Here is a 16653-nt window from a genome sequence, read left to right as displayed (position 1 = left end):
TTTGTCTCTAACGAATGGCAGAGTAGACTCGACGTGCCCAATGGCCTAACTTCTGATCCGATGGTCTTGCGGTCTGAGGTTTATTTGGATCATTTCATTGGCAATGTGCAGTCCCGGACTCAATGAGCAGCAGTGCCCCCGCTGGTGCTTCCGCAAGTTGCAAGCAAACATGAACCTCTTCCCACACTCGGGCCAGCTGAAGGGCCTCCCACTGCTGAAGGACACACAGGTGTTTCAGCAGGGTGGAGGAATTGCTGAAGGCCTTCCCGCACTCAGGTCAGCAGAATGGCCTCACCCCCCCCCTCCTCCCCCGCCGCCCCCGTGTGGACCAGCTGATGCTTCCGCAGTGTGGAGGAGCGGATAAAGCCCTTCCCACACTCGGGGCAGGAGAACGGCTTCTCCCCGGTGTGGACGGACTGGTGCCTCAGCAGGGCTGAGGAATTGCTGAAGGACTTCCTGCACTTAGGGCAACTGAACGACCACTCCCCCATGTGGACTCACCAATGGGCCAGCAGGTCGGAGGAAAGAGCAAAGCCCTTCCTACACTCGGGGCAGAAGAACGGCCTCTCCTCAGTGTGGACCCATTGGTGTCTCAGCAGGTGGGAAGAACTGCTGAAGGCCATCTCGCACTTGGGGCCGGAGAACAGCCTTCCCCGGTGTGGACCAACTGTTGCGGCAGCAGGCAGAGGAATCACTGAAGGCCCTCCCGCACTCAGGGCAGCAGAAGGGCCTCTTCCCCTCTGTGGACCCACTGGTGCTTCAGAACCCTTTCAAATTTCACAATATCCTTCTGATAGGAGGGAGACCAGAATTGCACACAATATTCCAAAAGTGGTCTAACCAATGTCCTGTACAGCCACAACATAACTTCCCAACTCCAATACTCAGTCAGAGGATCGCGAAAGCTTTCAAAACCCACAAAAAACAAACAGGAAAGAATGGAGGGACAAACGAATTTTTGAAAGTCAGCTTGGAAGCATCAATGAGAAATCGGCGGACTGGGTTTATTGGGTACCCGTTCTCCTTAAATACACTATATACGTATTCCTCTTCTGCTCTTCGTAGTTTCTCTGTGCTGCAGTGTGTAGTGGCTCGTTGAAATAATGTCCTGATGCAGCAACGTTTGTGGTTGTTGGGATGATTGTTTCTGTGGTTAAATATTTGGTTTGTGTGTGTTGTTTTTCTGTAGACGCTAGTTTGAAGTTCCCCCATTGACTGTTCGCTCTACTGTGACATCTAAGAATGGGACTTTGTTGTTGTTCTCCTCTTCAAACCAGGAGCCCCCCTCAGCCCCAAAGCCTCACCATTTGGAACACCAATATGCAGACTAGTCAAAGGCCTCCACTGAAAACACCAAGTCGAAGATTCACGCCACTCCATTTACTCCATCCAAGAATTCCTGAACACTAAAGACACTAAGATAGAAGAGGATGGAATAATGCTGTCCTTTGACATAGCAGCCCTGTTCACATCCATTAACATCAACTTGGCCAAACAAAACTGAAGACACTACTCGAAGAACCAGAGACACAAACACAGCACCAACTTCATCAGCAAAGATAGCACTGTCAACCTCGTAGAACTGTGTCTTACCACCCACTTCATATTCAGTAACAAGCCCTCCAAACAAATCAACGAAATACCCATGAAACCACCAGTATCAGGATTCCGAGCAGAAGCAATAATGCAGAGACTCGAACAAACAGCCCTTCCAACGATCCACCCAAACTTTGGGTCCACTACAGTGATGACACTTTTGTCATCAAAAAATGAAACAAATTAGAGGAAACCTACAACACCATCAACAATATCCTCGCTGACATAAAATTCACAAAAGAGGAGAACAACAACAAAGTGCCATTTCAAGATGTCACAGTAGAGCGAACAGTCAATGGTAAATTCAAAACAGCGTCTACAGGAAAACAACGCATACGAACCAAGTACTGAACTACAGAAGCAATCATCCCTCCACAAACAAACAAATCTGAATCAGGACACTATTTCAACGAGCCACGACACACTGCAGCACCCAGGAACGACTATAAATAATTACACAGCGCATTTAAGAAGAATGGATAGCCTGCACCGCTGAAAATGTTTTCCCTGACCGGGAATCGAACCCGGGCCGCGGTGGTGAGAGCGCCAAATCCTAACCACTAGACCACCAGGGAGATGCGGATTCCGCTTGTCAGCTCTCCTAAAAATTACTTTCCTGCCCGGAAATCGAACCTGGGCCGCGGTCGTCAGCAAGCTTTCACCTGTGCATCCAACAATGTCATTTCTTGTATCCATTGCTCCCGATGCGGTCTCCTCTACATTGGGGAGGCTGGAGACTCCTCGCAGAGTCCAGTCACGGCGCTTGAGGGGATATTTCCGGGACACCCGCAACAATCAACCCCATCGCTCTCTGGCCCAACATTTCAACACCCCCTCCCACTCTGCCGAGGACATGCAGGTCCTGGGCCTCCTCCATCGCCGCTCCCTCCCCACCCGATGCCTGGAGGAAGAACGCCCCATCTTCCACCTCGGATAAATTCAAACCCAGAACATTAATGTAGACTTCACCAGTTTCCTCATTTCCCCTCCCCACACCTTACTTCAGTTCCAAACTTCCAGCACAGTGCTATCCTCATGACCTGTCCTACCTGCCAATCTCCCTTCCCACTTATTCGCTCTACCCTCCTCTCTGACCTTTCACCTCCATCCCCACCCCCATTCACCTATTGTACTGTTTGCTACCTTCGGCCCAGCACACCTCCACCCCCCAATTTATCTCTCCGCCCTGGAGGCGTCCTGCTTCCATTCCTGATGAAGGGCTTTTGCCCGAAAAGTCGATTTTCCTGCTCCTCGGAAGCTGTCTGACCTGCTGTGCTTTTCCAGCACCACTCTGATCTAAACTCTGGTTTCCAGCATCTGCAATCCGCACTTTTGCCTACCCAATAAACCCAGTGTGTCGATTTCACATCAACAAACTGACACAAGCAGACACAACGTGTGCAGAAACCCTAGCCACATTACTTTACATAAAAGACATCTGGGAAATGATGTCCAGACAACTCAACGCTCTCAGCATCATGGTAGCCCACAAACCTACCAACACACTTAAACAGCGGCTAATGAACCTGGAATAGCCTATACAAACAACCCGCAAACGAATGTTATTTACAAAATACCATACAAGGAAATATATACATGAACTCTGCCGCACAGTTCTCTGTGGCAAGAAATGCTGGGATGAGATAAGGAATATTTTTTTCAGCCAAAACGAATCGGCACTAACTGGACAGCCATTTAAAATCAACGCTGTCAGGCCAGGATGCAAGATCCAACAGGATGAACAGATTTCTTATTTCCTGAAGATTTACAAAGCTGAGACTGGGTTTTGGTGTTTGTTCCCTTTCCACTCCCAGGAGCCGCAGTGGTTGGGGAGGTGAGTTGGAGAAAGTGAAATATGTCCATGAGCAGCGTGTGGAGCGATTTCAGCTTCCCCTCCTCTGACAGCGCTGTGACGTGACTCTGATGTTCTCAGGGACACTTACTGACCCGAGACAGTGAAAAGATTCCCATTCCCGCAAATCAGGAATTCAAACCGTATGCCGGCTTCAGGACAATGAGAAAGATTAATTGGGGTGTGTGAAGAAGCTGTGAGCTGCATTTCAAAGAGGTAGGTGGAGTCAGATGCCTCATCCATTGCGCCCCCGGCCCTGTGCGTACCTGACCCCGCCATGCTGCTGAGTTCTGACGTTAACACGGACATGCGCAGCAATGGGAACATTCACAAGAGGAACAGCCAAAGATAATCACCGTCACTGCTTACCTTCCATTGTCCCAACTTGGTGAAGCAGTATCTTTCACTGGCAAATAAAACACATTCGTCCTCAGGTGCCTGCTTCATTTCGATCACGACTTCACGCCCCTCACTGTTCTCGTCTCATTTCCAAACACTTGGCTCATAGCCTCAAAAGTAGCTCTGTGGGTATCTGCTTGTTCCACCCTGACAGGCAATGGGTTGCAGATTTCCAACCCCTCCACTGATGTGAACCTTAAAGAAGAAACCGGGGAACAGTCTTCCTTTCTTTTTGACGACATTTCTCAACTGTCGTCGGCAAGGTTCACACCTGCGTGGGGAAACCGCAATCGATCTCAAATCCATCGTATTAACCACTCGACCCACGAACAAAGAACCACACTGACAGCTTCATTTCCCAGGTCTCTCTGCCTGTGGAGCTGAGAAATAGTGAGTTATTGCTGGGTTTGTTTGAATACAATCACTTCACAGGTTTCGAAAGGGTTACATATCTGCACATGGCGAGTCTGGTTGTTTCATCACGAAAGATGAAATAAACGTTCAGTTAAAAGCAAAAACAGAAATTGCAGGAGCAACTCAGCAGGTCAGGCACCATCGGTGGAAAGAGAATCAGAGACAATATTTCAGAACTCTGTTTTCTCCCACAGGTACTGCCAAACCTGCTGAGTTTCTCCAGCAGCTCCTCTTTGTGTCTCTGATTCTCAGCATCCGCAGTCCTTTACGTTAGAAATTAAATCAATTCAACCTCATGTGCAGGAATGAGAATCCTTTCAATTTCCCAAAAAATTGTCAGAGATTTCAAGGCATTTGGTAAAAAAAGTAAAAGCGACATTAGGAAGAACACTTTCTTGTCCCTGTCCGACCGTGACAAGGAGGCAGATTCAAGAACACAAAAGGGCATTCGGTGGTCATGTCCAAAGTAACAATGTGGAGATTTACAGGGCGAAGGCAAGAGAATGATACGAATAGACTCTCATTTACTTGCTGTGTAGAACCAGCAGAACTAATGTGGGCCTCAAATTGCGCTGTGACACGTGTTGTGATTCAGAGTGAACTCACAGTTCAATCAACGGAAGGTGGGGATTTAGAAAAGTTTATATTTATACAATCTCCTCACGTCAACGCAACAACAAAGTGGTTTAATTATCCGCCAGTGGAGAGACCCGGTTCCTGGAGATGGGACATAGAGCTGGCTCAGGGATATCAATCCACATTGCTCTCTTTGCCACTAGTTCAGAGGGAGAACATTGGAGGGACAAAGGAGAGAATAACGATCTGTGTCGGGTTTGACTAACTGTTCATGGAGACTATTCCTGGCGAACAATAAGTCGTGTGTAACAGCAGACGATGTGATAACACGGCCTCGTGTGGGTGTGGTAGGGATCAAGGGCATGCGGGAGTTCGGATCCAAATAATATTGAACTCGATCTTGAAGACTGGAGGATTCCAAACGGAAAATGAGGCGCTGGTCTTCCATCTGGAGCGGAGCTTTGCTGGAACACTGCTGCATGCCTGAGACAGAGATGTTGGCCAGGGAACAGGGTGGCGTGCTAAAGAGACAGGCAGCGAGACGGGCATCGCCTCTGGGTGGGCTCTGAACCACCAACCTTTCGGTTAACAGCCGAACGCGCTGACCAATTGCGCCACAGAGACAGGCGATGACATGGGTTGCGCCATCACTTAGGGGAGGCTATTATTGAATTCATAAGTCAGCCTCCCGGCCTCGAATTCCAGTTGTCGTCTATCAGTTTTACTTTTCCATAATAAAGCCTGGGAGATTTATTGTGGAGACACCGGGGACAGGCTGGACACACATCCATGTCAGGAGGAACGAGCTTTCTTACTCCGGGGCCGTCGCCCTTCGAGCCTTTCCGTGTTTTGCCTGTTCCCGAGTTCTCTCATTGGCTCGGAGGCGAGAAGGGGTTTGAATTCCTGATGTGCAGGAACGACAATTCTTTCAATGTCTCAGATCAATTCATGTCCCGAGAACATCAGAGTTAATCACCCGGCCTCTTCAACAAGGGGACGGTGTCTGGACTGTCTCTACTCAGTCGGACAGTTCATCTTTCATTCTCCTCTAAATACGCTTCCCAAAGAGTTTCTAAAGATTCACAAAGCTGGAGACTGGGATTTCTGTTTTGCTTCATGAACATTTTTCCATTTCGTAACTGACAATATTTTGCCAAAACCTCTTCCCAATTGTACGCCATGATTCATTTCCAGAGATGAGGAATTTCCATTTTGGAGAGACATTCCCAAGGTTGGGAATGTTTGCTTTGGAGCAAAGAAGGTTAACTGGAGATTTCCTGGGGCTGTTGGTAATGATGGGAGAAGAAGCGGTGGGAATGGGCAGATTAATGATCAGAAGAATCAATTGCCACTGACCAGAGTCAGTAACCAGAGGACAGGGATTGAAGTTCTTGAATGAAAAGCAGCACTTGTGCCGATTAAACACAGAGAATACTGCAGAAAGCCAACAGGACGAGCAGCATCTGTGGAAAGGTAAACAGAGCTGACGTTGTGAGGCTGGTACGTTGTTTGTTCACAACCCGATTTTCCTGCATGGCAATCAATTCCCAGACATGAGAAAACGTGATTTTATCGAGACGGGTTTTGTGAAGTTTGAGCGATAATGCAGCCAACAGGAAGTCATTTAAAATCGCCAGTGAAGAAAGCATAGTCAGCAGGTTACCACCCTGAGCGGGGGAGCCCCAAAGAATCTCTACGCCAGCACCTTAAGTGTTCGGCCACAACTACACGCCCAAAGTTGTGGTCTAAAATTTCTCATGGAATGGTTCTAACAGGAAAGGTGAGTATTAGGCTTTTCCTGTCCGCGCCATAGTCCCAACGTATCCTGTTCCCCTGGATTTGATCAGGACAGAGGAGGCTGATGGGAGATCGAACTGAACTACACACATTGATGAGAGATAGAACGGGTGGGAAGGATCCATTCCCATGCATAGAGAGATTAATAATCAGGGCCGAAAATAAGGAGCCACTTCAAGAAATTTGGGGTTCATTCAGCAAAGCTAATGTGGAACTGTTCACAGAAAATTGTGATGAAAGTCTCTCGAGTTATTTTGATGAGAAGTGTTGATGATGCTAATACAATCGATAGGATGAACGTAGATTGGTAAATGTATTTGGCGACAGTTCTGTTCTAGCCCTGTGAGCGAAACCTGGATCTGAAGGAATAAAAGGGGAATTAACAACATCGATCTGAAATTGGATACGTGACAAGAAACAGAGCCATCATTAACAGTTGGCTTTTGAACTGGAGAAGGTTTCTCGTGAAATTAGCTTGAGGCTTGAGGTATGCAAGGTCAAGATAATTTAGGTCAAACACGGAAACGCGATCCTCATTAGCAGACAGTGAAAGGATTACAAGACGCAAATTAAACATTTTCAACAAGTGATACAGTGGACTGGGAAGATAAGTATTATAAACTGTGAACAACAAAGTTGTTGAGCACAACACTTACATTCAAAGACCGAAAACATCCAGGTCCTGATTAATCAGATTGCATTGTGGTGCTTTTCTGCAAAACATCCACTTGCAATGTCCTACAAAAGAGTGACAAAACCCATCCCTGTCAGCCCAAGATAGAAAATCCGAAGGGATGAACGTTTGCGGATTTTCTGAAGATTCACAAAGCGAAGACTGGCTTTTGGTGATTGTTTCCTTTCCACTCCCAGGAGCCGCAGTGGTTGAGGCGGTGAGTTGGGGAAAGTAAAATGTGCCCGTGAGCAGCGTGTGGGGCTATTTCAGCTTCCCCTCATCTGACAGCGCTGTTTCTTGACTCTGATGTTCTCGGGGACACTGACTGACGCAAGACAGTGAAAAGATTCCCATTCCCGCAGATCGGGAATTCAAACCGTATGCCGGCTTCAGGACAATGAGAAAGATTAATTGGGGTGTGTGAAGAAGCTGTGAGCTGCATTTCAAACAGGTAGGTGGAGTCAGATGCGTCATCCATTGCACCCGGGCCCTGTGCGTATCTAACCATGCTGCAGAGTTCTGACGTTAACACGGACATGCGCAGCAATGGGAACCTTCACAAGGTGAACAAACAAAGATAATCACCGTCACTGCCTCCCTTCCACAGGCCCAACTTTGTGAAGCAGTATCTTTCACTGGCAAAGGAAACACCCTTGTCCTCAGGTGCCTGCTTCATTTAGATCACGATTTCAAGCCCCTCACTGTTCTAATCTCATTTCCAAACACTTTTCTCACAGCCTCAAACGAAGATCTGCGGGTATCTGCTTGTTCCACCCGAACAGGCAGTGGGTTGCAGATTCCCGACCAGCCCCAATGTGAGTGAAATATTTTTCCCCCTCCACTGATTTGAATCTGAAAGAAGAAGCCGGAGAGCAAGCTCCCTTTCTTTTCGACGACATTTCTCATTTTGTACTCGGCAGGGTTCACACCTGCGTGGGGAAACCGCAATGGATTTCAAGTCCATCGCATTAACCACTCGGCCCACGAATACAGAACCACACTGACAACTTCACTTCCCAGGTCTGTGTGCCTTTGGAGCTGAGAAAGAGTGAATCATCGCAGAGTTTGTTTGAATCCAATCACTTCACAGTGTTTCGAAAGAGTTAAATATCTGCACACGGTGTTTGCAGATATTTAGGTGTTTCATCCCAAAAGATGAAATGAACTTTCAGTTAAAAACAAAACTAGAAATTGCAGGAGGAAATCAGCAGGTCAGGCAACATCCGTGGAAAGAGAATCAGAGGCACCATTTCAGGATTCTGTTTTCTCCGACAGGTACTGTCAAACCTGCCGAGTTTCTCTTTTTGTCTCGGCTTCTCCGCATCCGCAGTCCCTGACGTTCGAAATTAATTCAATTCAGAAACCCCTTTGTGGAGAAGATTTCCGTTTGGGGAACATTTTCCTGACCCCATCAAAAGCACACAGCTTTGAAACCAAGGAATAACAGCGAACACACCGCCCCTGGGTGGGCTCGAACCACCAACCTTTCGGTCAACAGCCGAACGCGCTGACCAATTGCGCCACAGAGACAGGGGACAACGACGGTTGCGCCATCGCTTAGGGGAGGCTATTAGCGAATTCGTAATTCAGCCTCCACGCCTAGAATCACAATTGTCATCTATCAGTTTTACTTTTCCATAATAAAGCCTGGGAGATTTATTGTCGAAACACCGGGGACAGTCTGAAGACACATCCATGTCAGGAGGAACTAGCTTTCTTTCTCCGGGGCCGTCGCCCTTCGAGCCTTTCCGTGTTTTGCCTGTTCCCGAGTACTCTCATTGGGTCGGAGGCGAGAAGGGGTTTGAATTCCTGATGTGCAGGAACGACAATTCTTTCAATGTCTCAGATCAGTTCATGTCCCGAGTACATCAGAGTCAATCTCCCGGCCTCTTTCACAAGGGGACGGTGTCTGGACTGTCTCTACTCAGTCGGACAGTTCATCTTTCATTCTCCTCTAAATACGCTTCCCAAAGATTTTCTAAAGATTCACAAAGCTGGAGACTGGGATTTCTGTTTTGATTCATGAACATTTTTCCATTTCCTAACTGACAATATTTTGCCAAAATCTTTTCCCAATTGTACCTCTTCCGTCATGTCCAGAGATGAGGAATTTCCATTTTGGAGAGACATTCCCAAGGTTGGGAATGTTCGCTTTGGAGCAAAGAAGGTTAACTGGAGATTTCCTGGGGCTGTTGGTAATGATGGGAGAAGAAGCGGTGGGAATGGGCAGATTAATGATCAGAAGAATCAATTGCCACTGACCAGAGTCAGTAACCAGAGGACAGGGATTGAAGTTCTTGAATGAAAAGCAGCACTTGTGCCTAATAAACACAGAGAATACTGCAGAAAGCCAACAGGTCGAGTAGCATCTGTGGAAAGGTAAACAGAGCTGGCGTTATGAGGCTGGTACGTTGTTTGTTCAGAACCAGAGTTACCTGCATGGCAATCAATTCCCAGACATGAGAAAGCGGGACTTTATTGAGACGGGTTTAGTGAAGTTTGAGCAATAATGCAACCAACAGGAAGTCATTTAAAATCGCCAGCGGAGAAAGCATAGTCAGCAGGTTACCACCTTGGGCGGGGGAGCCCCAAAGGATCTCTACGCCAACACCTAAAGTGTTCGGCCACAACTGCACGCCCAAAGTTGTGATGTAAAATTTCTCATGGAATGGTTCTAACAGGAAAGGTGAGTACTGGGCTTGTCCTGTCAGCGGCATAGCCCCAACGTATCCTGTTCCCCTGGATTTGATCAGGACAGAGGAGGCTGATGGGAGATCGAACTGAACTACACACATGGATGAGTGATAGAGCGGGTGGGAAGGATCCATTCCCATGCGTAGAGAGATTAATAATGAGGGCCGAAAATAAGGAGCCACTTCAAGAAATTTGGGGTTCATTCAGCAAAGCTAATGTAGAACTGTTCACAGAAAATTGTGATGAAAGTCCCTCGAGTTATTTTGATAAGAAGTGTTGATGATGCTAATACAATCGGTAGGATGAACGTAGATTGGTAAATGTATTTGGTGACAGTTCTGTTCTAGCCCTGTGAGCGAAACCTGGATCTGAAGGAATAAAAGGGACATTAACAACATCGATCTGAAATTGGATACGTGACAAGAAACAGAGCCATCATTAACAGTTGGCTTTTGAACTGGAAAAGCTTTCTTGTGAAATTAGCTTGAGGCTTGAGGTATGCAAGGTCAAGATAATATAGGTCAAACACGGAAACGCTATCCTCATTAGCAGACAGTGAAAGGATTACAAGACGCAAATTAAACATTTTCTACAAGTGATCCAGGGGACTGGGAAGATAAGTATTATAAACTGTGAACAACAAAGTTCTGGAGCACAACACTTACATTCAAAGACCGAAAACATCCAGGTCCTGATTAATCAGATTGCATTGTGGTGCTTTTCTGCAAAACATCCACTTGCAATGTTCTACAAAAGAGTGACAATACACATCCCTGTCAGCCCAGGATCGAACATCCGAAGGGATGAACGTTTGCTGATTTTCTGAAGATTCACAAAGCTAAGACTGGGTTTTGGTGATTGTTTCCTTTCCACTCCCAGGAGCCGCAGTTGTTGAAGCGGTGAGTTGGGGAAAGTAAAATGTGCCCGTGAGCAGCGTGTGGGGCTATTTCAGCTTCCCCTCATCTGACAGCGCTGTGACTTGACTCTGATGTTCTCGGGGACACTTACTGACGCAAGACAGTGAAAAGATTCTCATGCCCGCAGATCGGGAAGTCAAACCGTATGCCGGCTTCAGGACAATGAGAAAGATTAATTGGGGTGTGTGAAGAAGCTGTGAGCTGCATTTCAAACAGGTAGGTGGAGTCAGATGCGTCATCCATTGCACCCGGGCCCTGTGCGTATCTAACGGCACCATGCTGCAGAGTTCTGACGTTCACATGGACATGCGCAGCAATGGGAACCTTCACAAGGTGAACAACCAAAGATAATCACCGTCACTGATTCCCTTCCGCAGGCCCAACTTTGTGAAGCAGTATCTTTCACTGGCAAAGGAAACACCCTTGTCCACAGGTGCCTGCTTCATTTCGATCACGATTTCAAGCCCCTCACTGTTCTAATCTCATTTCCAAACACTTGGCTCACGGCCTCAAACGAAGCTCTGCGGGTACCTGCTTGTTCCACCCGAACAGGCAGTGGGTTGCAGATTCCCGACCAGCCCCAATGTGAGTGAAATACTTTACCCCTCCACTGATTTGAATCTGAAAGAAGAAGCCGGGGAGCAAGCTCCCTTTCTTTTCGACGACATTTCTCATTTTGTACTCGGCAGGGTTCACACCTGCGTGGGGAAACCGCAATGGATTTCAAGTCCATCGCATTAACCACTCGGCCCACGAATACAGAACCACACTGACAGCCTCACTTCCCAGGTCTGTCTGCCTGTGGAGCTGAGAAAGAGTGAATCATCGCAGAGTTTGTTTGAATCTAATCACTTCACAGTGTTTCGAAAGGGTTAAATATCTGCACACGGTGTTTGCAGATATTTAGGTGTTTCATCCCAAAAGATGAAATGAACTTTCAGTTAAAAACAAAACTAGAAATTGCAGGAGGAATTCAGCAGGTCAGGCAACATCTGTGGAAAGAGAATCAGAGGCAACATTTCAGGATTCCGTTTTCTCCGACAGGTACTGTCAAACCTGCCGAATTTCTCTTTTTGTCTCGGCTTCTCAGCATCCGAAGTCCCTTACGTTAGACATTAATTCAATTCAGAAACCCCTTGGTGGAGAAGATTTCCGTTTGGGGAACATTTTCCTGACCCCATTAAAAGCGTACAGCTTCGAAGCCAAGGAAGAACTGCGAACACAACGCCCCTGGATGGGGTCGAACCACCAACCTTTCAGTTAACAGCCGAACGCGCTGACCAACTGCACCAGAGAGACAGGCGGCGACGAGGGCTGCGCCATCGCGTAGGGGAGGCTATTAGTGAATTCATAATTCAGCCATCCCGCCGAGAATTACATTTGGCGTCTATCAGTTTTACTTTTCCATAATAACGCCTGGGATATTTATTGTGGAGACACCGGGGAAAGTCTGATCCCACTCTCTGGAGACTCATCCACGTCAGGAGGAACTAGCTTTCTTACTCCGGGGCCGTCTCCCTTCGAGCCTTTCAGTGTTTTGCCTGTTCCCGAGTTCTCTCATTGGCTCGGAGGCGAGAAGGGGTTTGAATTCCTGATGTGCAGGAACGACAATTCTTTCAATGTCTCAGATCAGTTCATGTCCCGTGAACATCAGAGTCAATTTCCCGGCCTTAACAAAAAGGGGACGGTGTCAGGACAGTCTCTACTCAATCGGACAGTTCATCTTTCATTCTCCTCTAAATCCGCTTCCCAAAGAGTTTCTAAAGATTCACAAAGCTGGAGACTGGGATTTCTGTTTTGCTTCATGAACATTTTTCCATTTCCTAACTGACAATATTTTGCCAAAATCTCTTCCCAATTGTACCCCTTGCGTCATGTCCAGGGATGAGGAATTTCCATTTTGGAGAGACATTCTCAACGTTGGGAATGTTCGCTTTGGAGCAAAGAAGGTTAACTGGAGATTTCCTGGGGCTGTTGGTAATGATGGGAGAAGAAGCGGTGGGAATGGGCAGATTAATGATCAGAAGAATCAATTGCCACTGACCAGAGTCAGTTACCAGAGGACAGGGATTGAAGTTCTTGAATGAAAAGCAGCACTTGTGCCTAATAAACACAGAGAATACTGCAGAAAGCCAACAGGTCGAGCAGCATCTGTGGAAAGGTAAACAGAGCTGGCGTTATGAGGCTGGTACGTTGTTTGTTCAGAACCAGAGTTACCTGCATGGCAATCAATTCCCAGACATGAGAAAGCGGGACTTTATTGAGACGGGTTTAGTGAAGTTTGAGCGATAATGCAGCCAACAGGAAGTCATTTAAAATCGCCAGCGAAGAAAGCATAGTCAGCAGGTTACCACCTTGGGCGGGGGAGCCCCAAAGGATCTCTACGCCAACACCTTAAGTGTTCGGCCAGAACTGCACGCCCAAAGTTGTGATGTAAAATTTCTCATGGAATGGTTTTAACAGGAAAGGTGAGTACTGGGCTTGTCCTGTCCGCGCCATAGCCCCAACGTATCCTGTTCCCCTGGATTTGATCAGGACAGAGGAGGCTGATGGGAGATCGAACTGAACTACACTCATGGATGAGTGATAGAGCGGGTGGGAAGGATCCATTCCCATGCATAGAGAGATTAATAATCAGGGCCGAAAATAAGGAGCCACTTCAAGAAATTTGGGGTTCATTCAGCAAAGCTAATGTAGAACTGTTCACAGAAAATTGTGATAAAACTCTCTCGAGTTATTTTGATGAGAAGTGTTGATGATGCTAATACAATCGGTAGGATGAACGTAGATTGGTAAATGTATTTGGTGACAGTTCTGTTCTAGCCCTGAGAGCGAAACTTGGATCTGAAGGAATAAAAGGGACATTAACAACATCGATCTGAAATTGGATACGTGACAAGAAACAGATCCATCATTAACAGTTGGCTTTTGAACTGGAGAAGGTTTCTCGTGAAATTAGCTTGAGGCTTGAGGCATGCAAGGTCAAGATAATTTAGGTCAAACACGGAAACGCTATCCTCATTAGCAGACAGTGAAAGGATTACAAGACGCAAATTAAACATTTTCGACACGTGATACAGTGGACTGGGAAGATAAGTATTATAAACTGTGAACAACAAAGTTGTTGAGCACAACACTTACATTCAAAGACCGAAAACATCCAGGTCCTGATTAATCAGATTGCATTGTGGTGCTTTTCTGCAAAACATCCACTTGCAATGTCCTACAAAAGAGTGACAATACAAATCCCTCTCAGCCCAGGATAGAAAATCCGAAGGGATGAACGTTTGCTGATTTTCTGAAGATTCACAAAGCTAAGACTGGGTTTTGGTGATTGTTTCCTTTCCACTCCCAGGAGCCGCAGTGGTTGAGGCGGTGAGTTGGGGAAAGTAAAATGTGCCCGTGAACAGCGTGTGGGGCTATTTCACCTTCCCCTCATCTGACAGCGCTGTGACTTGACTCCGATGTTCTCAGGGACATTGACTGACGCGAGACAGTGAAAAGATTCCCATTCCCGCAGATCGGGAATTCAAACCGTATGCCGGCTTCAGGACAATGAGAAAGATTAATTGGGGTGTGTGAAGAAGCTGTGAGCTGCATTTCAAACAGGTAGGTGGAGTCAGATGCGTCATCCATTGCGCCCCGGCCCTGTGCGTACCTCACGCCGCCATGCTGCAGAGTTCTGACGTTAACACGGACATGCGCAGCAATGGGAACCTTCACAAGGTGGACAACCAAAGATAATCACCGTCACTGATTCCCTTCCACAGGCCCAACTTTGTGAAGCAGCATCTTTCACTGGCAAAGGAAACACCCTTGTCCTCAGGTGCCTGCTTCATTTCGATCACGATTTCATGCCCGTCCCTGTTCTAATCTCATTTCCAAACACTTTCCTCACAGCCTCAAACAAATCTCTGCGGGTATCTGCTTGTTCCACCCGAACAGGCAGTGGGTTGCAGATTCCCACCAGTCCCAATGTGAGTGAAATACTTTTCCCCCTCCATTGATTTGAATCTTAAAGAAGAAGCCGGGGAGCAAGCTCCCTTTCTTTTCGACGACATTTCTCATTTTGTAGTCGGCAGGGTTCACACCTGCGTGGGGAAACCGCAATGGATTTCAAGTCCATCGCATGAACCACTCGGCCCACGAATACAGAACCACACTGACAACTTCACTTCCCAGGTCTGCCTGCCTTTGGAGCTGAGAAAGAGTGAATCATCGCAGAGTTTGTTTGAATCCAATCACTTCACAGTGATTCGAAAGAGTTAAATATCTACACTTGGCGAGTCGAGATGTTTCATCCCAAAAGGTGAAATTTCCGTTAAAACAAAACTAGAAATTGCAGGAGGAACTCAGCAGGTCAGGCAACATCTGTGGGAAGAGAATCAGAGACAACATTTCAAAATTCTGTTTTCTCCGACAGGTACTGTCAAACCTGCCGAGTTTGTCTTTTTGTCTCGGCTTCTCAGCATCCGCAGTCCCTTACGTTAGACATTAATTCAATTCAGAAACCCCTTTGGGGAGAGGATTTCCGTTTGGAGAACACTTTCCTGACCCCATTTAAAGCGTGCAGCTTCGAAGCCAAGGAAGAACAGCAAACACTGCCACCATAGTTGGGCTTGAACCACCAACCTTTCGGTTGACGGCCGAACGCGCTGAACAAATGCGCCACAGAGACAGGCGTTAGCATCCGCTGTGCCATCGCTTAGGGGAGGCTTTTAGTGAATTCATAATTCAGCCTCCCCGCCGAGAATTACTGTTGTTGTCTCCCGCGCAGTCTGGCGAGAGATCCCGGCTTTCTTAACTTGGCTTGTGCAAAAATGCCCGATTAAACTTCTCAAAAAGAACCTTCGTGAAACGAGGCTGGGCTCCCTGGAGTACGAATGGGACAGGAAGTGAAATGATTGGAGATAGCATTGAACAGGTTGACGTGTTTACTTCCCTAATTTTCTTATCCCTGTGCCAATTGGCACGTGACTTGGGAAGTAATGTTATTACACACACTGGAGCAGTGGGATTTGAACCTGAGCCTCAGGGCTCTATGGGTGACTACAGCTGCACCACAAAAAAAAACCTCTAGTAAATAGGTCCTCTTGAGTTGAATGAGAGGAAACAGCTTCCTCCTCAACATGAGACACGACCACTGTACCCTCCGTGCCCATTACAATAAATTGAGCCGCCTCCTGTTGAATGAATGAGTGGGAACCCCTCTCCGAGCTCCAAGAAGCGGGGGGTCCGGCTGGAGGCTGGATATGCTCAAGGCTGGTATCTATTAACTTATTTAAATGGTACCTACTGTATGGGAGTATGGTTTACATTAAAACCGGAGGGTCATGTCAGAGTGTTTGTTTATATTTCGCAGTTGTAGTTGGTAAAATACACTCCCTGGAGGAGCACCTTCTATGATGCTGCATTTCTTGCCTTCTGCCCTTCCCCCATTTGTTATCTCTCATCTCGATTTTACATTTTCAGTCAAATTTAATTTCACATTAATCAGCCTTGGTATTCACTGTGTATTATTAATTAATCTGTTGGATTGATGTAAAACAAAATTAATGGTGTAATTTCATTTATGTTGTCTGAGTTTGACATTGAATGTGCAGGTGTGAATGCCAGTAAGTTGTAAAAACAAATCAAGAATTTGTGCTTTTTAAACAAAAAGACGAGTTCAATGGTATTACTGGCATTGTCTCCTTTGAGGATGATGATTATAGTCTGACCAACAAACCATTTCA

General features: G+C 46.8%; 1 protein-coding gene and 2 non-coding genes across 3 annotated transcripts in view; all 3 read right to left on the bottom strand.

Moving 5' to 3' along the window:
• Window positions 1-16653, bottom strand: part of LOC148143320 (uncharacterized) — a 76566-nt gene that overhangs the window by 49791 nt on the left and 10122 nt on the right. Inside the window, exons 2-3 of the mRNA XM_087975802.1 lie at window positions 10739-10748; window positions 296-433 (exon numbers count right to left, since the gene is read on the bottom strand). Of these exons, the coding sequence (XP_087831928.1) occupies window positions 296-433; window positions 10739-10748 (148 nt within the window). The remainder of the gene's footprint in view (window positions 1-295; window positions 434-10738; window positions 10749-16653) is intronic.
• trnae-cuc (transfer RNA glutamic acid (anticodon CUC)) lies at window positions 2100-2171 on the bottom strand. The gene has a single exon. It is a non-coding gene; the product is annotated as a tRNA-Glu (tRNA).
• Window positions 8764-8837, bottom strand: trnan-guu (transfer RNA asparagine (anticodon GUU)). The gene has a single exon. It is a non-coding gene; the product is annotated as a tRNA-Asn (tRNA).

Source organism: Chiloscyllium plagiosum, unplaced genomic scaffold (assembly GCF_037043375.1).
Source record: "Chiloscyllium plagiosum isolate Xiang-an unplaced genomic scaffold, Cpla_swu_hap1 HiC_scaffold_27, whole genome shotgun sequence".
NCBI lineage: Eukaryota > Metazoa > Chordata > Chondrichthyes > Orectolobiformes > Hemiscylliidae > Chiloscyllium > Chiloscyllium plagiosum.
This window is presented reverse-complemented; position numbering and strand designations above follow the sequence as displayed.